Raw genomic sequence first — 25,833 nt, 5'->3', positions numbered from 1 at the left:
GCTCTAATTTTTACCCTAAAAACGAGATTGTCTTCAAACAAAATAACATGTTAAATAAACGCATGACACAAAATAAAATAATTAAGGTTTTTGGGACACGGTCACACATGCACAAAATTAACCATATTCCCTATCACGTCCATTCAATGTGAATAAAGGCGCAAATAAAACATTAACCTCCAGTGGCAAAGCAAAGTTTTGGTGAACTTTGACCACTGAGGTCGCAGCCTGAACCAAAAGCAAATAAGTATGTTCAGAGGAGACAATGATTGTTGCTTAATAAGCAGATATTGTGTGATATTGGACATGAAGAATACAAACTGCCCCATTTAACAGATGCTGCCTGGCTGTCAGTGACTCAGGAGACAGACATGGAGAAAAAAAAAGGGAAATGTGCCAACGACATTTATTAGGAGGCTGGCTTCCCGCGTGTCACAATCGGCACTGCCCACATTCAAAATGATGATCATATGCCTTGCTTTGCTCACGTGTGACCACACCGTTAAGATTTAGATTAAAATGGTCATATAGGACCCAGCTGTTTTTGTATTGAAGGGGTGGAAATTCCCAAATAAATTTGCACATGATCAAATTACCAAAAAGCAGCTGACACTCAGTGAACCTTTGTGGCCTTGAAGGTCTGTCATGTCCTCGAGGATTGTACGGTTTTTCACATAGAGGCATGTTCACAATAATCTCACAGTTATGATCTGTCTACACACACACACACACACACACACACACACACACACACACACACACACACACACACACACACACACACACACACACACACACACACACACACACACACACACACAGAGGCAGCCAGTCACACGCTAAAACCCAAAATAAAAAGAAAAAAAAGTTCACAGGTATTTAAATATTTAGGGTTAAGAGAAATAAAAATGGTATTAGTGTTGAAGGTTAAATATAACCACAGCTGGAGGAAGAGGTCGAAGAACTAAAATATGCATGCAGCCAGGCCGTCTCTCCTCTTGTTGAAAGGTTAAAGGGGGTCACTGGGGGGGGACCCGTCTTACGTCTGTTCTGGCAAGCCTTGAAAATGGACACTTTTGCCAAAACAGAAAGAAATTGTTGACGAGACTCAGGCATAAAGTGTGTGGAGGGAAGGGACAGACAAACACACACACACACACACACACACACACACACACACACACACAGAGACACACACACACATGCCCTCCACATGCATACACATGTCCAAAGAACAGCTCAGTAGAGTCAGTCACTCTATTTTCACATTATCACGCGTCTTTGGGACATTTCAACATAAACGCAAAAGTTTGGGCCACACTTCAGGGTCCGCTGCTTGACTCTTTTTCTCTCGCTCACACACACACACACACACACACACACACACACACACACACACACACACACTAACAAAGATGCACACAACAACTGCACCCAGCGAATCCCACTTTGTTTGCTGTGTGTGTGTGCGCGCTACCTTTGGCTGCGGGTGTCAGGGGTGAAAGGTCAGACACAACCTGACCTCAGAGAGCCTCCACAGGTACACATCAACTGTCCCAGAACCCCCTCCCTCACCCCAACACCCCCCGCCTGTGCCTTCGCAGGTTTCACCCCACCCCTCCATCCCATAACAAAAGCCCACCCATCTCCATAGCAACTAACAGCTCCCCGAGCAAGGGGTCGCACTATCTTGTAAAAGGAGGTAAGTGTAATTAGTGGTGTGTGCATGTGTGTGCGCGCGCACACACGTGTGTGTGTGTGTGTGTGTGTGTGTGTACCCTGCGTGAATGTGTGTGAGAGTATATGTATTTTGTGTGTGTGTGTGTGTGTGTGTGTGTGTGTGTGTACGTGTTAAGAGGTATCAGTGGTTCAGTGGTGTCTCTTTAATCTTCATCACTCCTCTCTCCCTCTCTCAGCCCCTCACCCTCCATCGTCCCTCTTCTTCTTCATCTCTCTTTCCATCTTCCTCCTCCTCCTCCTCCTCCTCCTCCTCTTCCCTCATTCTTTATTTTTGGACTTGGAAGATGAACAGGCGCAGGTTGATGTTTTTGGCGGCCAGCAGTTTGTTGCACTCCACCGAATCGGAGATGGGCAGAGGGACGTAGTCGGTCTCGTTGGCATCGTTGCTGAAGGAGTGGTGGTGGATGACTGGCTTGATCCGCACGTCGTCGTACGGCCCCTTCAGCAGCAGGAAGGAGCACTCCAGGGCAGAGTTTACCTGCACGCACACACACACACACACACATCCATGTATTGCTGTAGTAGCCACAACATCTGCTGCACGAAATATGCCGATTACCTTTTCTTACAAAGATTTTTTAATGAGAATCTGAGGAGAAAACCCCTGTCAGCGCTCTCTGTTGAATAAACTTAGCATATCCTACCTATAATAATCAAACTGAAGTCCATGAGAAGAATCTTATGCTGTGTTCACACCACAAGTCAAACAAGTGATGTGAGCACAGCACACAGTGACAAAATGACACAGTGAGGCGTCAACCAATAAGATGTCTGTTTGTTTTTTTTTTTTTTTAGCTGTGGCACTGTGTTGTTTTGCAGGTTAGTTGGCGCTATGCTAGCTCTCTGTGCACTGCCGGGAACATAGGGATACTATGGGGTGGTGAAATGTTTTAAAATTGGGCGCAGACATACATGAAAAGCATAGATATTTTATTGACCAAACACAAACTTAAGATAACGTTCATGCAAAGTGCTTTGCTACAAGTAGCAGACACACACATAAGCCTGTAACGACGCAGCAACGTTAATGAGTGCTTGAGCAACACTCGAAGGGCGACTTGGTGATAATTTAGCTGGAGCTGCTGTTGCGCTGTTGCTCATGGTGTGAATACAGCATTAGTAGACCAAGTTTCATTGACGGGTTAGGGAAACTCATCTGCGTTCCTGTCACGGTCTGGAACTGCTCACTTCCGATGGTGTCGGCACTTGGTGGTGTTCATGGATGCATTTCTGAAGCACTAGTCAGACCAAATCCTAATAAATGTCGGGGGCTGCCCCTTGAAAGTTGGAGGCTTGAAAGTTGAGTTGACTGATATTGCTTCAAGTTGAGCAGTCATTTTTTTTGTGCAGTATACAAGTGAGGACGTTTTGGTCCCTAGATTTTGCTGCAAAGTGAGTGCTCTTGACTTTCACAATACTCTTTGAAGATGCAGACATGCAGGAAGCAGCACAGAGAGGAGAGGGGCCACGCCTTAAGGTGGAGATGTGGTGAATTTACAGCCCACAACAAGTTAATATGAAACAGTCTCTGGCTTTGTTTGATATTGTTGGAAAAACTGTTGTGCATTTGTAATCCGTCTTAAGCGCCACTACCTCATTAACTATATTATGCAGATGCCGCTGTCACGCTGAACGCCCCGCTGAACGTCCCGCTGAACACTTTAAACTTTAAAACTTTACATGGAAAACAAAACAAACTGTTGAATATTTGTATTGAACAGCCAAATCCAATTCAACTGGCATAACTCTGAAATGGGTAGAGGTGGGTAAAAATGTCATTTTTTTTCTCAAACTGCATATTTTAGAGTGGCCTTTTATTAACCCACCCAAGGCACACTTGTGTTATTATGCTGTTTAATCGGCATTTTGATATACCACAATTGTCAGGTGGATGGATTATCTTGGAGAAGTGCTCACAAAAATAGATTTTAACTAAAATCTGAGAGAACTGAGACTGTTGTGTGCATACAAAAGATCTTTGGTTTTTTATTTAAACTTGGGAAAACATGCACACCAAAAAATGTTAAAAAAAAAACCAAAAACAAGTAGACAGACAGAGCCGTGTGTGTACCTTGCTTTTGAGGATGAGCTGGAAGGAGAGGGTGCGCTTGCAGGACAGGTTAGGGTTGCGCTCTGAGTCATTGACGCGGGCCTTCAGAACCCACGTCTGATTGAGAACGGTGAAGCGTGGTGTTTCATAGTACAGACGAGTGATGAAGTCATCAGTGCGGTACGGCCTGAACTGCACCTCTGGATGGACACAGAAGCGGAGGACAAGGTTTGAATCAGGGTTAAGGCCGAGGGTTGGAGGAGAGAATGGTAATGTATAAAGAAGCAAAGGTAAAATAAAAGTTATTTCTGACATTTCACAGACAGATTTTTTTTGTCTTTATTTTTTCTCACGTACCTGTAAACCCAATCTTCTCGTAGCAGAGCAGGCTGAAGATGCTGTTATAGAGCTGCATGTCTCTGCGGTGGCTCTGGTCCATCTCTCCCAGTATTCCCATCAGCTCTGTACCAGTCTTAGTGGGATGGGAGCACTCGCTCTCATGCGCTGGCAGCTCGTGGAACGGACCTTGCCAAGGGCAGCCGATCCTCTTGTACTTGCACTGTGTCACCCTGGCAACACACGGTGAGTGAGAGCTAAGTAACAAAGTCGTGGAAGGAAAGATGTGGCTTTCTATAAATTAGCGGTGCTTTGAGACGAATACATGTTCTTTCCTGCGGAGTGCAGGGTACTAATAATATCAGAGGGTGCTAATTAACCTAGGCTGTGAACCAAGGCTAATTAATACTGCACTAATGATACGTTTGAGCTCAGGCCAACCTTAAAGAAAGAAAGACTGGGATTTATATCAGTTACATCATGGTTTGAGGTGCTTTTCAATGAATACCTGTTACTTTCCCAAAAGTAAAAGTGAGGTATTAATCATGTGAAAGGTGCTACTTAGCCTCTGCAGTGAACCAAGGATAATTAAAACCACACTGACGGCACGCACCTTATGTTAATAGCAAAGTTTTGTCTTATATAACCAAGCAGCTGGAAGCGGTTCATTATTGTAGTCGGGAGCCACTTTTACATTGCCCGTTCAAGGCGTATCGCGCCATTCTGCCACCTCACCGTTCTGGATTAACCCTTTGAAACCTGGATCAACATCAGTTTTCGTGTGCCCCTTTCAGACGCCTTTCACAAGTATTTAAACCTTTGAACAAACATTGGAAAATTAGTTTGATTTCCTTTGAAAACATGGGGGAAAGGAAATGACCAACTTGTCAAGAAAAGTCTCACAAATTGAAAGAAATTGTACCTAAATATTTGCTTTAAAAAGAGGCAGTCAAATCCTTGCAGGAGACCAGCACATTTTACTGTCTGACCTAACAAAAAACCTAGTGACTGCCATGGTCGTTGTCATGGCAACATTTAGCACGGGCACAGCTGTCCTGAGCAGGGTCACCTGTTGCTACAGCAACAACCCCATAGGATTTCATGCATGCAAATCTGGCCCCGGCCCGAGTGTCACACACAACAGAGACACAGTCTGTAATTACATCAGCTGCTTTTTTCTCCTCAGAAGTAGCAGGTCACATGCTCACCCATCTCCCCCAAATTAACCCCATGTGATACTGTTTCGACACACACACACCCATGGATATGTACCGGTGATTTAGTCATTGTGTGTGGCACAGCTGCTATTTTCGTGTTTCACTTTGTTGATGTGAGAGAGCCTGAACTCACCTAATAAGTGACTGCAGCTGTTTAACTCGAGCATTTGTGGGGAAACTGAATGGACCTCAATTTGAGACACTTTTCACAAGTGTTGACAACAGGTGTAGGGGGTTTCTTAGCTAAGAAAAGAAAAGTGTAATGTCACATCCTGCTTCTCCTACTCCTTTTCATCCAAATTAGCTCTGGTAGTTAAACCAGTTCCACTCAGGATTCTTAGAAACGTGTTGGGGTTACACAAACCAGCTGTTTGTTTTACTGTTTGTTTTGTTGTAGATGCTGTTGTTGCTTTTTTTATTTCTTTTATTTTGTTGCTTCTGTTGTTTGTTCTGTTTTTTCTTTCTTGTTAGTTCGCTTGTTGGCTTTTGGAAATTGCTTGATGGGTTTCATAGGGTGCAAACTATTGTTGCACTGTCCAATTTTCATTTGTACTGCTAAATAACAAAACTTTTAAAAAAGAGATTTTGTCTTCTGTTGTGCTGCAATTTGCTCCATAAAGGTTGATTTCTCTTCTATTTCTATAGAATTTCTTAGTTTGCTTTTGGAGTTATCTGTTTTCGTATTTCATGGCTTGTTGAACAATTTGGTCAGTGCTGTTGTTTTTAAGTGTGCTCTACAAATAAAGTTTGACTTGACAAGTGGTTCAAAATTATTTGCATGAAAGTCAGAACAGAACCTGTTCCATGTTTGTGGAAAAGGGGCATCTGTCCCTGTCTGCAGCCTCTTTCCCACTTTCTAAAAAATAATGTTATTCCCTACCTGTCCACTAGATGCCCTCATACTATTTCACCACAGTTCCTCCTGCACCTGCACAGCTGTTTGTACTTCCCTCATTAGCCCTGCAGTCACATGACCTCCTGTTCATGCACCTGCTCACCTGCTCTCACTTCCCTCATCAGACCTGCAGCCTCTTCTTCCTCATCAGTCACTCACCAGAGACCAGCCCAGATTCTTTGTTCATTTGCCAGTTCATCCTACTGCTAATACACTAATCACTGGTTTTCAAGCAACCTGGACCTTAATCTGAATCTGCCTGCCTACCAACACCTGCCTGTAAGATCATTTATGCACAAATAAATCACTGAACTGCACCAGCCTTCCCTTTTCCTCTGAGTTTGGGTCCTTTCCTTGGTGCCTGCTCTCTCTTCCATGACATGTTTTTGAGTGTGTGTGTGTGTGTGTGTGTGTGTGTGTGTGTGTGTATATGTATGTGTATGTATACCTGTCTTGGCACTCCTCTTTCTGGTGTCTCTCTAAGCTGGAGCGGGGGAACTGTTTTAGGCAGAAGGTGCATTCTGTCGGCAGCTCACTGACAGCCTTCTCCACTGCAAGGTTCCTGCAGCACAGGTTCTTGCTGATCTCACACCTACGCAAACACAAAAAACAGCAAATCATACCTCAGGGCAGTGGTGACTATGTGACGTCTGTGGTATGCAAAGAATGTTCACACAGTTGGTGAACAATGCTGAAACATGAGTTGCTGGTTACGTTATGCATTTCTCAACTGTTGGACAGTTCTGTGTTGAAATTACTTTTGACATGCAAAAACAATTTCATCCAGTTATTTTCCTGTTCCCATGCATCAGTGAAGAACACAAAAGTAATTTGGTAGAATAATGTTGACAATGACAATACATTGTGACTCTAAACTTAAAGGTCAAGAGCAGCTTTTGGGGACATCTTACAGTCATCACTACATTATTGTTTTTCATGCTGTTTGAAATCATTCTTATCTTTCCTTAGCTCAACCGCATTTGTTTGTTTGTAATGCTCTAATTGATATTTCTTTTAGTTTATTTGCATGTAATTTAAAAAACCTGCATTAAATCCAAATAATTAAAAACAAAAAAGGACTAAGGAGAAGTTAAGAAGCCAAAGGCTTATACACACTGACCCCCCTTAACTTGAAAACAAACAATAACAAAGAAAGAAGAAAACAAATACCTAAAATTTAAGAGAAAAATACTACAAAAGATGAATGACAATCAAAATCTCACTGAGCTGAAAAGTAACCAATCAGTGAACATTAATCCAATAAAAAACAAGAAATACATAAACACGATGCAAAGAGAAAAAATATTTAAATTACATTACTATAACAAAATATTATATAACATTTATTATATAAAATTATATAAAATAAAATAATTAAACATTGAATTAAGTGTAATTATTTTTTTCTTTAAATTTTTTTTAAAGATAATGTGCTCTTGATGTGTACTTTATTATTCCATATCTGTACACTGAAATATCTGATGAAATACCGGCCATGATATTAGTTATCATCCCATACTGCTGACTCAGAACCTGCAGAAAAACATATTTGATTTTTTTTTAATCATTTTCTTATTGTTCAAAATGTAACCATTTAAATTATTTGGCATCGGTAATGATTATTTGTGGCCAGGTGTCTCTGGAGAGTATAAGTGTTTTGACATAACAGTATAGGAACACTTAACAAAATATAATTTGGGTGTATAAATCACAATCATGTTCAGAACTGGAGTAATGATCGTCTTCTGATTTGAACTGAGTAGCTAATTTGTATTTATTTGTGCACTATCAGGAGGTGCCCATGTCTACAGGAAGCTGGGTGTACCTGCAGTTGGGACACGTAGCCTGTTCCTCCTTGAGACGAGAATCAGCCAGGAGGTGGATAAAACAGCCTGCACACATCAGGTGTCCGTTGGTACACTGTGGTAGGGAAGACAAGGTAAGGTGACACTCACACAAAATGAACGAGGAAAGTTGAAAAAACTGTGGGTCCTATGTGGGAAGACGCAAAGGATAAATATCTGAATTAGTACAAGCTGGAAAAGACTAACCTGAAAAATGTAAATTAAACTTTCTATTTTCGATCAATATAACAAAATGTGAACATAATTTGTAACAGTTGTGATTTATTTAAGTACTGTTAATTGGGACATCATAAAAACAGACATTTTTGGAAAACACACAAGAAGAAGCCGGGGTTATTTTAGAATTGTGTTCTATTCAAATCAACACAAAATTTGGGGGGACTGTCACTGGACATGTTTGGCTGAAGCTAGGCATATTTCCTTAAGAGTCTATTTTTAATTCAAGTAGTAACAGTGGATTGGCTTGAGCTGCCCAAAAACAAAAGAGTAACAAATTTGGAGATATAATAGCAATATTACAACCTAAGAGGCACTTTTATAGAGGAGAGAGATCTGGAGTTAAATAATTTTCTATGTGAATGATCGCAAAATTATGTGGGATGTGTGCATTATCAGGCCTAATGTTATTAAGCTGTATTTCTTTCCATCAATACTAAGCATCTATGTTGAGGGCAGAATATTGAGTATGGCAAGAACTTGTCTTTACACAGTGTTGATTTAAATGATAAATGACGGTTTAGACCAGGGGTCTTCAAACTTTTTGGAATGGGGGGGGGGATTATAATAATTAATTATAATGTGAAAATACCTGGGGTCCAACTGCTTTTCACATCATATCATACGGGTTTTTTAAAAAATTCTCCATAAGCAAAGTAAAACATACTGTGGTATTTTTTAAATCTAATTTTAATAAAAAACTGTCAAAGAACACTAAGCCATATGCATACAATTTGAGCAGCTAAAAGTTTACTGTTTTTTAATGCAGTCAGAAGGGTAGGATCTGTATTTGTTCCAGTCTCAGTGACACATTAGTGATATGTTGTCACGTTGGAGTGGGAAAGTCAAGCGGCTGAAGACTGATCACAGTACTGCTTTCTGGCAGATAGATTTTAAACACGACACAGGTAAACAATTAAAAATCAATATTGTATTGATTCTCTAAAACACAACAAACTTAAAATCGTGATAATGAAATGTTTAGATATTTTCTTTAAAGTTTGCTGTTAGGTTACCGTTTGTTTGCATGTTTATGTCTGATTATGAAAATGCACTAGTTCCACTTGTGTAGTTCGTACTTGGTACATGTCTACAAACTGTATAATAGTCCTGAAACTGCAAGGAAAAAATGCAAAGTGATTGTGCTTGATTAACCTATAATTTGTGCAGCTACATGTAGTACATTTTGAATCATAAGCTGTGGGCTGTTTTAAGTTGGTCAGAGGGCCACAATTGGCCCCCAGGCCAGACTTTGGACATGCCTTGTTTAGAACATATGTGCTGCATGGTGCAGGAGGGCAGGTAAGTGTTTACGACTTATTAAACAAGTATTAACTACAAATGTGTTCACTTGACATTGAAGCTGTCTGTTTGAGGTCATTAAAGAGAAGGGTTGGTTGAAGGGAAGGGCAGAAGATTATTTCATTTCAGGTTTTGGTTGAGCTCTGGATGTTTGTAGTCTTATATGAAGATTGGGGATGTGGCTTTTACTGAGGGTTGTTTGAGGATAATTCACAAATAATGTTGTGAACTTGAGCCTGCACAGCTGGCCACTCAGCCTGGGCGTGTCTGGTCTCTCAGCCTCATGGCTCAGCTTGCAGCATACAAACACACCGGGGCCTGTGTTCAGTCTAGTACTACTAAAAATAAGTGGAGCTGACCAGCGCATTCAACAGGTTGACTTTGGCCAGGGGTGTCCAAACTTTTTTGAATGGCGTCCAGATTAGATAATGTTAAAAATATATAGGGGCCAACTGCTTCTCACATCAAGGGGGTTACTTAAAACAGAAAAGATGTTACTTAGAAAAGAAATCCCATACAAATGAGACAAAAGCAACTGTTTCATTGTCCAGTGAAAGTGTATTCGACCATTCACTGTATCTGACAGCAGCGGTCCTCACTGTCAACTTTACGCCTCTTTGCTGTGGCCTTTCTGTTACCTTGCTGTTAGGTAACTATTCTTTTACATGTTTGCCATCTGTTCATGAAAACATCAATTCTGCTTGCATATTTCATACTTGATGTATATCGCCAAACTGTGAGGTGAAGAGAGAAAATACAAAGTGATATGGTTTGATTCACTAGTATTATGTGGCAGGCCACATATGGTATATTTTGAAAGGCAAACCAAGGGGCATTTAAAATTGGTTTGAGGGCCACAATTGACTTTGGACATGCCTGACTATGGTGATCAGCGGTTGGGGCACATGGGGAGTTGCTAGTAGGAGGTCCGGCTGGTTTGCTGTTGTTTGACAGTAGGTTTAGGGTTATGAGGGTTGTGATTGACACCACGTTTACCTGGTATACAGACGCCTTGGGCAAGTCTAGGCACACGGTGCAGCACAGCACTGAGTACAGTCTCTCCTCCAGCTTTCCTGACTCTCCCTCGGGCAATCTCACCCTCTTCTTGGGCGGCTCGTCCGGGTCAGGCTCGGGCCCTTCTCGCCGTATCCCGACCTCCTCCTGCATGGCTGCGACCCCGGCGACAGCCTCCACCGCTGCCCCCACGGCCCCGACCCCCAAGCCGGCCGAGGAGGAGCCAGGGGCGGCCACAACGTCTCTCTCCTCCAGTGAAGACATGGCGACGGGGGTTTAGAAATTTCTTAGGTGTACCTGCCGCGACCGGGCTGAGCCCGAAATATAAGCAGGTTAGCTCAGGGCTAGCTTACAACCTGTCGAGCTAACGGTCAGCTGACAGCTAGCTAACGTTGGCTAGGCTAACGCTACGGCTGTCAGAAATGAATGCAGACTAACTTAGTATTATTATTATTGCCACCCTCCACTCACGACATTTAACAAGCCAATGACTGTGTAATAACGAGATCATGTGCAAAATTTAATTACGACTTCATTAAACGGTTACTAGTTGTGTTGACTTACAGTGAGGCTAGCAGAGTGTGCGGCTAGCTACGTTGACAAAAACACAGCAGTCAGTCCTCTGGCTTTGCAGAACAAAAACAACTCTCTCAGCTGTTGTTGTACTCTCGACGCCGTTATTCGCAATGACAGCAGATAACAGAGATGTACACGGCGGCCCAGCTCGGCTGCTCATCTAACGTCCCTGCTCCGGTACCGACTGACTGTCCACGGGACCCACGGGACCTGTCGGTGATTAACGCCGCGGTTAGACAGAGTTCTGCTGGGACTCGTCTCTCTGGTTACACAGCCATCTTTGTTTTTTTCCTGTCCGTCTCCCCCGACTTCACCCTGCACAGCCTTTACGACTCCGGGTCAATTACTCAGGCAGCCCCTCGATCTTGGCTAATAATAGAAGTATTTAAAAGTAAATATTTTTGCGAGTATGTGTAACGGCCTATGTGTGCCAGTGACTCCTTCAGTACAGCCGTGTGTTGGCTGACAGCGGAATGTTTTATTGTGCCAGATGACTTGGGATATTTAAAGAGTTTTTAATAGCGCATGCGTACTAAGCACCTGCGGGTCAGCGTATAGCAGGACTTGAAAGGTGACCAAAACCCGATATGCGACAAATTTAGGCCACCCATCACAAGACGCATCCTCGGATGAAGTACCTGAAAGCCATACATGATTGAAAGTAGAAATATCTTATCACAAAATGACTTTGGTAGAAGTTAAAGTCACCTATTAACCCCTTGAAACCTGGCAAATTGGTTTGATTTCTTCCAACAACAAAATTATATATATATATATATATATATATATATATATATATATATATTATATATATATATATATATATATAATAGAATAGAAAATTTAAAAAAGGAAAAAAACAACAATAAAAAACAAGGAAATATCCTATAAAAGCACTTAAAACTTATTTATTTGTTATTATTATTATTATTATTATCAGTAGTAGTAGTATTGTTGTTGTTGTTCTTATTATGTAATGTAGTTTTAAATATGAAAATATTATGTTCTAAATATATAATTATTATAGATATAATTTTCTGGACATTTTCCCTCGTTTTTTTTTTATATTTTTCGAATGAACATAATTTTTAGGGAATTTTCTTGTCTCCTTTTTCTAGTTTCTTGCAATTTGTGGGACATTTCTTGTCAAGCTGGTCATTGCCTTTTTCCCCCATGTTTCAGAAAGAAATAGAACCAACTGCTGAGGTTTCAAAGAGTTAAAATATTACTTTAGTTAAAGTATCTGAAATTTACTGTACTTAAATATCAAAAGTAATTTCATGATATTAAATGTACTTATGTATTGAAAGTAAAAGTACAAGTAAATACTGTTAATAAAAAGATAAAATCATAGTTTTGAGAGTTATGACGTATACTTCTTTGTAACGTACATAAGCTTAAAAATTGATCCTAAATTACATTTGAAGAAAAACAAGGTGTTTTTTTATACAACTTAAGTGGATTAAAGAACGTAATCATTTTTTTTCTCCCCTCCCATTTCTTCAATCGTCTGTCCGTCCCCTCCTACCTTCCTTTCCTGTTTTGTAGTGAGTAACTAAAATGCTTAGGGGGATGTAATGAAGTAAAAGAATACATTTTACTTATGAAATGAAGTGGAGTAAAGTGAAAGTTGGCAGAAATATACAAACTCAAATAAAGTACAGATATTTCCAGAAAATACTTAAGTATTGTTACAAAGCATTACTTTGTTACATTACATCTCTGCATCTACATATACCTTCACTATTCTGTGTGACAGCAAAAACTTTTCACAAAACTTTATGACACAAAATACCTTGTTTTTCTGCCATTTTGTGTTTCAGTGGCTACAATCTAGGAGTCCAGTGTTAGTGCATAAATAATTCATCCGGAAAAACAGGGTGATCAATGAAAGCCTTAACTAACCATGGCCACTAATTCTAGGTCAGTTATAAGCTTGTTCATCCCTTCAGTGCCCCAGATATGTGGCTTAGCAGCCTCAAGGGCTGGGAGGGGTGCATTTGTGTTGCCTACAGGATAGGGGGCTGTGTGTATGTCTGTGAGTGCTTGGTTTAGGTGGGGCAGGATGTCAAAGTGTCAGCTGTCTGCAATCGGGAGGGACAACTCTAACCACTCCTATTGGACAGACAGATATGCCTTATTTGGTCTGTGTGGAATGGCAGTGGGACATACCATCCGCAGTTATGCACACACAGTGTAGCCAGTAGCTGTATGTGGTCACACACTGACCTGACTCCTGGACAATGGCCATTATTATGCACTTGATCTTACTATAAATTAATTTGTCAAAATATTGCTAATCCGCTTCATGGTTACAGTGCCGGGACTATTCATTAAAATCAACTGTAATTTGTTGACCACCAAAATCTGCACAAAAAACACATTCACTAAGATGGCGTCTTTGAGTTTAGTAAATATGGCAAACTCATACCAGGAGTAAAATAAAAGGTTCTTGGTACAGATATTTTTAGTTTATGAATGTGTAGTAAACAAATGTTGCTAGATAAACGAGCACAGACTTCTAGGAATTAAATTAAAGGGTAAGGGTCGGTCAGTGGCGTCACACAAGCAATCAAAAATAGAAACCTCTAGTAATGGCAGACATGATAACATATCCTCAAAGTTAAACATGGCAAAAAAAAAAAAAAACACTTCAGAAATGTACTAAAGTATTTTCATGAATACACCACAAGATTTAAAACACTGACAAACTGCAAATAGGTTTAAATTTAGTCCCACTTGATCAAAAGTTCCATTCACTACTCATACCTCCGTCATTACATAACATCTCATCATCAGCTTGTGATTGCAGGATACATGGATTACACACATTTATGAGATTTATCTAGCCTCATCAATCAGACCCTTTTCAATCCAAAGACAGTAAATCACATCATCTGCAGGTCATTCAAGGAATCAGCTGCCAGGAAATCTGCGGTATTGTCCGGAACAATGAAAGTGATGACCCTGATCTAATCACACGGTTCAGCAGGAGATTGACATTGAGGTCAAGACTGTGTGGGTGGGTGGGCGGTGGTGGTGTGAATGGACGGTTCATCTTAGTTTTCAGCGGGGGGGGTGGGGGGGGGGGGGGTGCTAGGCGGAGGTGAGACTCTGCTGATGGATACAGTGAGATGAAGAAGCTGCTGGGTTGGAGGATGGGAGATTTTGTGCTGAGTGACCTGCTGTGGTTGGTTGCGCTGTATTAGGTGGTGAAGATGGAGGCGATTGCTGTTGGCTGTTTTGTTTTGATTGTAACTTAATCTGGGATGGAAGCTCAGTTTGGGCTGTGGAGGCACCAGGTTGATTGAGTTCAACACTCGGGCTCATTAAGCAGTCAGGATCACAGTCTGGGGGACCTGGGTCCTGTTTTTCTGGTCTGCTGGGTGAACCAGAGTCTGCAGGGGTGCACTCTGGTTTCTGCTGACCAAGTGTGGCCCCAGAGGGTGTGTGCACTTGAAGCTTTTGAGACATGGTGTGAACTGTCTCCTTTAATTGCTGCTGTGGTGGTTTGACCTCATCTTGTCTTCCTCTCAAGTTCATCTCAGTTTGTTGCTCGTCATGTCTGCTGGACTCTTTTTCTCCCTCCCTGCTGGTGTTTCTTGTTGATTTGTCCATAACCCTTGCTGCTGCATTGATCTGGGCTAGTCTCTCAACTTGTCTGGACTTGTCTGGTTCTGCCCCAGTGTTGGCTGTGTCCCTCTGAGTTTTGTCTGAGAGCGCCCTCTGCCTGCAAAATGAAGCCATAGCCTTCACCCAGGGGTGCAGTAAGGTCTGCTCTGCCGTCAGCCTCGCAGTGGGGTCTGGCTGAAGCAGAGCTCTGACAAGGCCTCTGGCTTCTGCACAAAAACACACACACAATATAAAGAAGCAGACTGTTTATTTGAGTTTCTATGTAAAGGCATTTCTGGCAACACAGTTTATTTTGCTGTACTTTTCACCTTCTGAGATGGGGTCCCAGTAGGGGGACAGGAAATGGATTTGTCCCTGTTTTATTAGCTGGAACAGCTCTTCCTGGTCCCGATCCCGACTGCGAAATGGGGGAAATCCACACAGCAGGATGTAAAGAATAACGCCCAGAGCCCATACATCCACTGCAACTCCATAACCTGTTGGGTCAAACCACAGTTATTTGAAACCTGGTCAGACATCAGTTTTCTTTTGGTGCATTCAGATGTCTTTCACAAGAAGCACTTTAACCATTGAAACCTGAACAAATTGGTTTGATTGATTGATTTTGGGGGGGTAGAAGGCAATAAGTAACTTGGCAAAAATGTCCCAGAAGTTACAAGAGCTTAGTTAGGTGACAAGAAAATTACCTGAAATTGTCTTAAAAATTTTATGTAAAAAATATTTTGCAAGTTTTTCCCACGTTTTTGAAAGAAATCAAGCCAATGCTCAGGTTTCAAAGGGCTAAAGAAACAGTGTGTGAGATATGGAGCAGATTTAATGGCATGTAGCAGAGAGGATTGCGGATTTCAACCAACTGAAACGTCTCCCTCAGTTTCATGTTACAAATCAGTGTTTAAGATGTAAAATTATCTGGAGAGGTTTCCAAAACAAATAGACGTGGTGGTTTAAAACAAGCGGTAACATGGAACAAAGCAATTTTACGTTAAAAAAAATCATTGTTTCTTTCAATGCTATTCATCATGGAGGGGCTGCCAACTACGGCTGCCAAAATGAAAATGTCCTTAAACAACCACTTTTAAGTTTGTCCGTTTTGGGCTACTGTACAAACATGTTATTGCACCATGGCAGACTCAGTGGACGAGGACATGCTCCCAATATAGTTATAAACAGCTCTCTCTAAGGTAATGAAAACTTAAAAATTTTTATTTTCAGATAATTATCAACTAATGAAAACAGATTTACTATGTTAGTTTCAATTTCTGCCAATATATCCCCCTAAATTCTATTCACTTGACATTGAATTAAAACACTAAACAAAACTCAAATTCAGATTGGAAATTGATTTTTTAAAAAATATTAGGAAGAGTATAGAAATAAGAAACACTCGTATTTAGTGATAAAATCCTAATTCTTACTTTATAAGTAAAAAGCTTTCCTCTTTGTGTAAAGGAGTGATTTATGCAGCAAACACCACTAACCTGTCTCGCAGAGAATCTCTGGGGCGACATACGTGGGCGTGCCACATATGGTGAAGACTGGTTCAGTCACAATCATGGCAAGACCAAAGTCTCCCAGCTTCAGCCTACAGATGCCAGCAGCCACATGCTCTATCTGAGAGAGAACGAGAAAAACAAGACATAGACGGAAACCAAGTCAGGCACGGAGGCGTTGAGACTATACTTTAAAATTCAAATGTCTCCAGGGGCACCCACATGCTCACCATAGAAACTTTTGTTACTGACACTTTCCTGCATTATTAGTTTTGCAAAATATTGACCTTAGTTTTTATCATGAGATATTTTTTTAACTCCAGATTATTGTACTGGTATGACGATGTCACAGTGTAGCTGGGCAATATATTCAAATTATATCTATCGGGGTATGAGAGAAGTTACCATTATAGATGTAGGATATCGAATTGTTGAATATTTTCTTTTTTTCTAGTTTTTAAGGCTGAATTACAGTAAAGTTGATGTAGTTTTCTAAACATACTTTACTATTCTAGTTGTCTATTTGCTTTTACCCACTCAGTCATTATATCAACATTACTGATGATTATTTGCTAAAAATCTCATTGAGTAAATGTTTTGTACAAGCACCTACAGTAAACCCTACAATAACAATATCAATATTTGGGCAAAGAATATACTGATATTTGATTTTCTTCATATGGCCGTCTATCTTTTTTCTCTGTGCTCACTCTTAGTGTTGGACAGCAATATCTCCCTCCGTACTGACACACCTACTGAGGGATCGTTGATACTCCTTTTTACATTTGAAAATAGATACATTCATTTTAAACTTGACCGTCACTATTGAAATACTTAGTTCTATATGACATAGATACAACCACTAGAGAGCAGAGTAAAAAATCACTGACAACACCAAACATGGCAATGATGGAGGAGGCTGTAATAATGTAAAAATATATTACTGATTTACCCGGTTCCATCATTTATAAAATATCTTTATTATGTCCTATGGTCGTATTTGCTTGAACTAGGTTACACTGTCCCCACAGACTCTAGTGATAGTGATCAGTGCGGACAGAAGACTCAGTCAGTGAGTATCATAGACTGTATACAAAGATGGACAACATGTCAGATCCCCAAAAGAGTAACTTTTCAATCTCGATCGCCCCCTGGTGTCTGACTGCAGTAAAGGTCATAAAGCCCGCCTCTCCATGTTAATGAATGGGACATAGGCCAAACTGAAAACGCACCAAATTTTTCCCAAAGATGGTTTCTGTCATTGAGGGTAGTTCTCATCACCCTCATGTTTGATCAAGCTATCGTTTTTATGATACGTTCAGTTTTATCGAGTTATTCAGTTCTATAAAAAGGGGGTTTTCTGCAATGATTGACAGCTGTGACAGCCAATCCACACGCTTGCATTCAGTGGAGCTGCTGACGATTGGTTGGGTGTTTCGGCAGGAACTCCCCCACCACAGATATCATTACTGCGCAGACTCTGGCTCTCAATGACATCACCATCGCAAAATAGCAGAGGTAGTGGGGGATTCATCCACTTTATATACATATACGTCTGTGGTCCATCTACATATCTGACGTTGAACGTAAATGAGCCATAATGTCTCTCGCCATGTGACTGGCGAGAGTGTGGATGAAATAATTGTATAACATATTTGTGATATAACTGGCCCTTTGACCTTCTAGTGGAAGTGACGCTAGCAGTGACAAAATCTGAACACAAATGGTACGCTGGAGCCGCATAATAGACACAAATGAGAACAAGTGTGTCTATTTAGTGTTCGGATCAGCGAAACACATTTTAAAACCAAGTTGTAGCAGGGTGACAGTGACACTCACCAGCAGGTTTTCTGGTTTGAGGTCTCTGTGGACGATACTTTTGCAGTGGATGTAGTTCAGTGCTTCACTCACGTCTGACACCATCAGTCCTGCCTCTGCCTCCGGAAACTTCCCCCTCTCACTGATGGCTTCGAACAAATCCCCCCCGCTCACCAGCTCCATCACCAAGTACAAGTGGGTGTGTGTGTGGTGGTGCGCAAACAGCCGCACTATGCGAGCATGACAGAGGCTACCCAGAAGGCTCAGCTCGTTCTGCATCATGTGCTCTCGGCCAATCAGCTTGGAGCATTCGACAATCTTCATGGCAAGTGTTTGTCCGTTGTCACGACGGCGGCACTCTCGCACCACTGCAAAGTTGCCATCGCCAACTACGCGTCCAATTTCATAGCACTGCTCGATATCAGCCAGGGTGACATCACTGCCGTCTGAGGGAAGGTTAAAGGTCGTCCTCTGCTGTAGGTCCTTGTGATCTTTACCCACATCTGGAGGTGGATTTGGGACTAACTGGGCGACACTCTTCTCCTCGTCTCTGCTGATTGGCTGTGGAGTGGGGCTGATGTGAACGTACAATTTTCTCACTTCCTGTTCTGTATAAGAACTTCCCTTAGGCTTCCTCGACACAGGAGGAAGTGGGACCCTCCCTGACAGTTGACTGGGCCGCTCTGCACCCTGATGTTTAACTCTCCTTGCTAAGCAATCTGCACACAGTGCAGCAGAGGGCATGTCTGCTTCTCTAAGACCTTCCTCATGTTTAAATGGTCCAATCACAGAGGGCTGTTGCTCTCTGACCCCGCCCCTCACACGCAGTTTCTGCAGGTGGTTGGGAAGGTGAGCGGGTTTCCTGCAGGAATTCTTTTTATGACACTTTTGAACACCTGAGTTGTAATTTTCAGGCTGCTGTTTTTCTATATGGTGAGGTGGCTGTGTACTTGTGTGTGTATTAGTGTGATTTCTGATGTGTGTATTTAGGTCCTGGTGTGTTTCTTGGTTAGCGTTTGTCTCGCTGCTGTCAGTCCCCTCGCTGTATCCGCTGTCGGCCTTAGCTGCTTTATCTGGTGCCGGACAAAGTCTTTTCTCCCAGGCCCGCAGTGCATCAGCCCGGTAATGGGAATGTTCTGGAAACAGCTCCTCCAGAGCCTCCTGCACACCGCTCAGCTCAGGACGAGCCTTACCGAGCGCCAGAAAGGCCACCTCGCCTCGAAAGAAATCACATACACCTTTCACCTATGGAAATAAAAGTAACAAATTAAAGGGACAGTTCACCCCAAAATCAAAAATAAATATTTCCCCTACTACCTGTAGGGCCATTTATCAGTCTAGATTGTTTGGGTGTGTGTTGCAGAGTGTTGGAGATATCGGCCGTAGATATATCTGCCCTCTCTTAAACATTAGAGAACTAGATGGCACTTGGCAGCTCAAGTTCAAACTGCTTTATTAGGTGTTTTTATCAGTTTTATTAATAGTGTCCATATGTTTTAGAGAGAAAGAGATCTATGCTGTTAGTTTGGCTGCCATTAAAAGCCTCCTGAACTATGAAATACTGTAATAAATCTAAACACTGTGATAAATCTAATAGGAAGATGTTTCAGCTTATTGGAATTTGCAATCCTCCCGCTAGATGCTACAAAAGTCCACTAACTCAAGCACACTGAATCTTTAAGAGCTTTGTAGCATCCTGATATGCAAGTTAGGAACACGACATTTCTAAATTCTCATTAGGATAGTGCCCACATATCCAGTGGTGTAATGTAATGTAACAGTACGTTGTTGCAGTTTTTTATCTGAGTATCTGTACTTGAGTTTTTATATTTCTATCAATTTTCATTTTTACTTCACTACATTTCCTAAGTAAAATATATACTTTAATAAGTTTCCTCTAAACATCTTAGTTACTTACAAAATGGGGACAGAAGGAGGAAGGGACTAACAGATGCACAAAAGAATTGGAGGGAAGCAAAAACTGGATTTTATTCTTTAAAACCTTTTAAGTAATGAAAAAAAGTTTTTATTCAAGTGTAATACACTTTCCATTCTAAGGTGGTGAACAGCTTATGAAAAAATAAACATAATTCTCAAATTTCAGAATACTTTTTTAAAAAAAAATTCCAGCATGTACTCATGCTTTTACTTCCAATACTTAAGTACATTTAATATAATAAAGATTTACTTTTGGTACTTAATTACGGTAGGCATCAGATGCTTTAAAACTTTTAACTTTTAACTTTTTAACTTTAACTTTTAGTATTCTAATAGGTGATTTTAACTTCTACAAAAGTCATTTTCTGGAAAGATAACTGTACTTTTTCTGAAATTTGGCTTTTAAGTACTTCATCCACCACTGCACATATCCCTTTACTGCACCTCCCTGTGCTGTCCTTTGTTTTTATTTGTCCGACTCATTAAAAGGGAGTCAACTGAAGATCTGTGTATTAGGTGCGTTAAGCCCAAAACTGGAGCTCGTCAGAGCAGGACAAGGGGGGACAAGGAGGAACAGTGCCTTGGGGCCCCATAACATCACTTTGGAAGCTCCAGGTCTACCTTGTGTCAACTTGTTTGAGCCACTTTAATTGAACATTTGCATGAGAAAAACTGACATGAGAGGGGCTTCAGGGAGTGTTCTTTGAGGCCCTGTCATTAGATGGATCCCATCCAAAAACCTTAAGACATAACCTTCATAATTCAGTTTTGTGCCTACATGTGTCATACTCACAGTAAACCTGGGGGGCAGGTACAGATTGCAGTTGTGGGAGGAATGTGAGAGTCGTTAAAAGGGGCCCATCAGTGTATCTTTGCCCTAGGGCTCCCTAGTAGGGTTAATGTGACCGTGGTTGAGCCTCACCTCTCGTGCGTGGGTCGTGTACAGGCGTGTGACTCGGGCTCTGTGCCAGCGAGGAAAGCCCAACGCCTCTGAGATATCCAATAGCAGTTGCTCAAAGGACACCACACCTCTACGGTTCAACAGGACTGTTACCTTGACGACAGAGAGGCAAAAATCACAGTTAAGTAATGACATCTTCTCCCATGTCGGTTACTCTTGTACTCTACATGTGTTACAGAGAGAACAACATTTGGGTTGCCAAGTTGTGAAATGCCCCTTTGTCTGGTTTAGAGTGATTGTATCTATTTGATCAGGAAAATCTGTTGTTTGGACCTGTCATGGTGAGGAGGGAGCTGAGCTTGCTGAGCAAAGATCTCGATTTAGTGGTCCAGCTACGTCCCAAACTAAACTTATGGTCATTAGCTTTGCGTAGTGACTGAAAGAATGAAATCACAGATACAAGCGACCAGTTGAGGTGGTTCAGGCATCTGATCAAGATGCCTCCTGGGCACCTCCCATTAAAGGTTTTTGATTAAACATTCACGACCTTTCAACCCAAATATTGGTCTTATTAATACCTTATACCGCGAATACTTAACTGCATGAGTCCAGTTGCAGCAGCCCCATACATGTTTCTAGGATTTTAACACTTTTTTAAAAAAGGATTTTACGATGTTTGTAGAATTTTAGGACATTTCTTGGATTTAGGAGGTTTCCAGGACTTAATATGTTTGTAGGATTTTAGGATGTATCTAGGATTTTAGGACATTCGGGGCATAGCTATTACCTCTGGCGGGGGCAGTTGATGATTTTCCACTGGCAATTTTTTGATAATAAGCTTTATTTTGTTGCTGCTTTATGCACTCTGGCTCATTATGTATACTAAAAGTACAAAAGCAATTCCCAGTTATTGTGAATAAGAAATGCCTAGAGGGCACCCAGCAGCTCACGGGGGACAGATTTTGCTCACGGGCCATAAGTTGAGTATCACTGCTTTATACCATTGATAAAGTCATTACACAACCTATAAGCCTTTCATGAATTGTACTTTATTTTAAACTGAAAATTATTAAATAGTAAGTTCACCTTGCGTAGTATGCTTTGACCGCAGGGGCGGATGATGGTGACCAGATGGGGCCTTTCTGCGCTCTCCTCTGCATGACGCGTGTGGAAAAGAGGGAGTTGAGGAGGGAAGTGGGACCTGTGGACCTGTCCTGATGGGTGAGGGTGAATGGGCCATGGCTGCGGTGCCCCATCAGCACGCTTCAACAAGGGGACCGGAGGAGCTGAAGCAGGGAGAAAAGGAGGATAAGGATGGAAGCACAGAGACAGAAAGCAAGAGTCGGATTAATGTAAGTGTGCTTAATAACGCTAATGTCATCACTTTGTTTCTGCTAGACTTGTATACAAAGGAAAACTCATAAGTAACACAACACCAGTTCCTCCTCCTGTGTTAGTGTGCACGCGTGTGTGTGAAAACAAATCCGGCTGATCAGATTTGAGTGTTTTCCATCACATGGAGTGCAAGGGCCATTTGAGATTCTTCAAGCACCTTGCCCCATCGACTGAATTATTTAGGCTTCCTTAAGTCATGCAAATCCACACACACAACTTAACAAAAGCTTGCCTGACCTGGTTAGGGCTCAGCCGAATCTGCATGATTAATGAAGCATTAGAGACACACAGCATCTTTGACGTTTCACTTTCTGGCACTGAGGGAGACAGAGATGTTATCCGTCCAGTCTGTGGGGGTCAGGGTTTTTCAGACACAGAACAACAGAAACACAAGACCCTATACCTCTAAAATGACCAGGGCCCCCTTTAAACAAGACACCACAACCAGCGCTGTTAGCAACGGCGCACACAGTCACACACACACTTAACAAAAAACTCATGTCCTCAAGCTCAAAGAACTCATAATGAGCCAGCTGTGGCCAGTCAGGAAAGTCTTAGTCAGCCTTTTCTTGGCGATCCTGGGACCTCAGAGGGTCTTTGTGTGCATGTCTGTGTTTGTTGGGGAGTTGGATAAGTAGAGTAATAACTTCTTGAGCCTTCTTATTGTAATAACACGTCAGTTAAATCACATTTTACATGTCCCAAGGCTCCAATGGGGTCCCAATTTAATAATATTTACATAAACACCTATTTGTCACACCTTTGTAGGATAATAGCCCTATCTGTTCTTTACCTTTGTCCAGCTTCATTGTCCTTGTACCTAACTTTTATGTCTATTTATGGCTAAGTACCTAAGACTAATGCAAAAATTTCATAAGGGCGGGGACAATTACAACAACTTGTTGCAACTATCCCCAAGCTAAGCAGCTGTATCAAAACCACAGTATTTTCCAACATGCTTCAGTCACTATGTTTATAAAAAAATGATAGTTTACTCAAATATAAAAAATTAACTGTTGTGTGCCACATTGACATTTTGATGCCCTCACAAAATATAAAAAGATCATGTTAAAATGTATAGCTTATATTTATACATGCTATAGTCATTGTGAGTTTCTGTTTATTATTGGAGTTACCATAACTGTGATCATTGCATTATTTCGTACTGATGTAACATCATTATTATAATGGCTCATAAGTAAATAGTGAGCCATTATTGTATATAACACACTCAATAAATAATCTAAAAGCAGACATTTTTTTTCTGAGGGGTTCCCCACAAACAAAACTCAATAACTGTTAGATAATACTTAATCAATGAATAATTGTGCTTTAATATTGTATGTATGTACAATAATATCATAATGATATTATACTATTGTACAACAATTCATATATTCAACATACTATGCTTTTTGAGACAAAAAGATAAAGTTAAACAGGCTAATGAAATTTAATGTATTTTAAGCATGTTGCATCAGTCCCTGCAATATGTTGCAATTGTCCCCACAGTTGGGGTCTGAGTTCTTCTATTTAAATAAATATTGAGAGCGATATGTCATACGTAATTATGTTTAAAGTGTATTGGTAATTACCAGATAATGTGAATTTGATATATAAAAATTACATGGGTGTAGTTCCTATAGTTTCTGAGTAACTGAGAGATATGCAAAAAGTGTTTTAACCGTGCCCAGTCTCCCCTACTAGGCCAATAAAGTTGATTATGAACAATCTTTAAAGTCTTCTTAAAAAGTTAGTGTGGTCTAGTTAATTGCCTGCATATAGACTTACAATAGGCTATAGACATTCCAGTTTCAAGACATATGATTGCTTGTAATGGAAAGTCTCAACTGTATCAACTCCTGTAACTTTAATCAATTGTAAGTAATATTGATTTAATCCAGCCATCGACTCACCTGCCATTCTCCATTTAGCGTTTCGCGCCGCTTCGCATCCGTACCGGGCTCTCTGTGAGGGTGTCATGGCTCTCAAAAACAGCACATGAACTAAAACTAGTCAGTAACATTTATTGTTTTATTTCCCCATAAGTCGCTGCTGACATATAGTCGGTTGTAAGCTTCAAGAAAAGGTAACGGGATGCTCTGTTAGAGGACCGGACCTGGTGTAGCTGCAGTGGTTGCTATGGATACACGTCAAGTTGGACGGTTATAAATACCGGAAGTTGGACGATTTGTCCGTCAAAATACAATCACTTTATTGGGTTGTGGGTGGTTTATCTACATAGCAGCTTACTTTGAAAAGTAAACACGAGGTTGTTGTCTACTACCACCACCAACTATCCCATAGTTGTCTCTCATCAGTGTACTATAAGTTAGAAGATGGCCAACGGAGGTCATTAAGGACAGATTAAAGATGAAAGGTGTTTTATTTTGATAGCTCTGACCGGAACTTTACTGTTTTTCATTATCCCAATCAGAGCCCTTTAAGAGAGTTTATTCTAGTGCCAATGTAACAGCAGCGTTTTGATGAATTAGTCACCAAAATGAGAAGGTTTGGTTGAATTTGTCATAATGTTGATCATAATATTATTATATTAAACTGTTAAAATATGGCGCCAGGGGAGGCAGCTTGTTGCCACAGCCCCCTGTTTACCTCCTTGTTTTTCTTGTGTTTTTCTGTTTTTATCTTTTAAATGGCTGTTTTCCTTCTGTCATCTGTATCTGAGCTGCGGTAACGCACACATTTCCTCAGTGTGAGATCAATAAAGTTTTATCTGTCTATCTATCTATTCTCTAACCTTATAAGTGATATATGGCTATAAGGGTTGTTTCAAGGCCACCAGGCCCTATTAATACAGACCTTAATCAATCAGACTTTATTTGTATGACACTTTTCATACAAATTAACTGTAACACAAAGTGTTGTCATATAAAAGACAGCAGTAAACTCACTTGCTCTCATGTGTAAGTAGCTCTAAGGTGATAGTCTTTTCATCTTGTAGATGGCGGCCATGGCTTTGCCATATTAGCGACAGGCTCTATTTTTCTTTCTCATAAAGAAGTTAACTTCTGTGCATATGACAGCATGGGACTGCTGTAATATTTTATTCTCAGGCCCCCAAGGCCCCCTGCCCTTGCCTTCTTGAGCCACATACTTTTTTGATTTGTTTTTATGTTTCTTGCTTTCTTTTCTATTTTGAAACCCAGATTTCCCTTTCTCTGGGAGAGAGAGCACGGTGTACTTTGGTGCTCTAGCATAAGCATTCACTCACTTGGCTCTACCTGCATTTCGACAAACCGAGTGCAGGAGCGGACTAAACAATTTTGTGCCTTTAAAGGGTGAGAGGGGCCTGAGAGAGCTTCTACCATTTTTTTTAAATACAAAGTTCAGTCTTTCAATTGATTTATTTACCTAATTTTAATTAAGTTATGGCACTAATTACTTAAAAATAAAAAACTGCAAACAAAACCAAACTTAATTATAGGC

General features: G+C 41.0%; 2 protein-coding genes across 3 annotated transcripts; both read right to left on the bottom strand.

Annotated features, from left to right (window-relative positions):
* Positions 1–1,040: 1,040 nt before the first annotated feature.
* cyhr1 (cysteine/histidine-rich 1) lies at positions 1,041–11,712 on the bottom strand. Of its 2 annotated transcripts, none has more exons than XM_042506066.1 (7): positions 11,200–11,712; positions 10,618–10,946; positions 8,064–8,158; positions 6,687–6,830; positions 4,148–4,359; positions 3,812–3,990; positions 1,041–2,218 (listed from the first exon to the last, which is right to left on the bottom strand). In XM_042506066.1, the coding sequence occupies exons 2-7, from the start codon at positions 10,897–10,899 to the stop codon at positions 2,006–2,008; spliced, it is 1,125 nt and encodes a 374-aa protein (XP_042362000.1). In that variant the 5' UTR covers positions 10,900–10,946; positions 11,200–11,712; the 3' UTR covers positions 1,041–2,005. The 2 variants fall into 2 exon arrangements, with proteins under 2 accessions (XP_042362000.1, XP_042362001.1); XM_042506067.1 differs by having other exon boundaries at positions 10,618–10,932.
* A 2,558-nt stretch (positions 11,713–14,270) lies between these two features.
* On the bottom strand, positions 14,271–24,369 carry dclk3 (doublecortin-like kinase 3). Its single transcript, XM_042506065.1, has 8 exons — positions 24,303–24,369; positions 22,078–22,277; positions 21,013–21,144; positions 18,174–19,397; positions 16,323–16,455; positions 15,153–15,320; positions 14,364–15,050; positions 14,271–14,320 (listed from the first exon to the last, which is right to left on the bottom strand). The coding sequence occupies exons 1-8, from the start codon at positions 24,367–24,369 to the stop codon at positions 14,271–14,273; spliced, it is 2,661 nt and encodes an 886-aa protein (XP_042361999.1).
* Between the last annotated feature and the right edge of the window lie 1,464 nt (positions 24,370–25,833).

The sequence above is a fragment of the Plectropomus leopardus genome, chromosome 18, assembly GCF_008729295.1.
Source record: "Plectropomus leopardus isolate mb chromosome 18, YSFRI_Pleo_2.0, whole genome shotgun sequence".
NCBI lineage: Eukaryota > Metazoa > Chordata > Actinopteri > Perciformes > Serranidae > Plectropomus > Plectropomus leopardus.
Note: the sequence above shows the minus strand (reverse complement) of the source record. Positions and strands in the feature narration are given on the sequence as shown.

What these genes read in the sequence shown, in the direction of transcription:
- cyhr1 (XM_042506066.1), bottom strand. Translation starts at nt 10,899, where the DNA reads ATGTCTTCACTGGAGGAGAGAGACGTTGTGGCCGCCCCTGGCTCCTCC. An exon ending in GCTACGTGTCCCAACTGCAG is followed by an intron (nt 6,831 to 8,063) that starts GTACACCCAGCT and finishes GTGTTTGCGTAG; the next exon opens with GTGTGAGATCAGCAAGAACC. An exon ending in AGCTCATCCTCAAAAGCAAG is followed by an intron (nt 2,219 to 3,811) that starts GTACACACACGG and finishes GTGTGCGTGCAG; the next exon opens with GTAAACTCTGCCCTGGAGTG.
- dclk3 (XM_042506065.1), bottom strand. Translation starts at nt 24,369, where the DNA reads ATGACACCCTCACAGAGAGCCCGGTACGGATGCGAAGCGGCGCGAAAC. An exon ending in CGCTAAATGGAGAATGGCAG is followed by an intron (nt 22,278 to 24,302) that starts GTGAGTCGATGG and finishes TCCCTGCTTCAG; the next exon opens with CTCCTCCGGTCCCCTTGTTG. An exon ending in ACAAAATCTCCCATCCTCCA is followed by an intron (nt 14,321 to 14,363) that starts ACCCAGCAGCTT and finishes TCAGCAGAGTCT; the next exon opens with CACCTCCGCCTAGCACCCCC.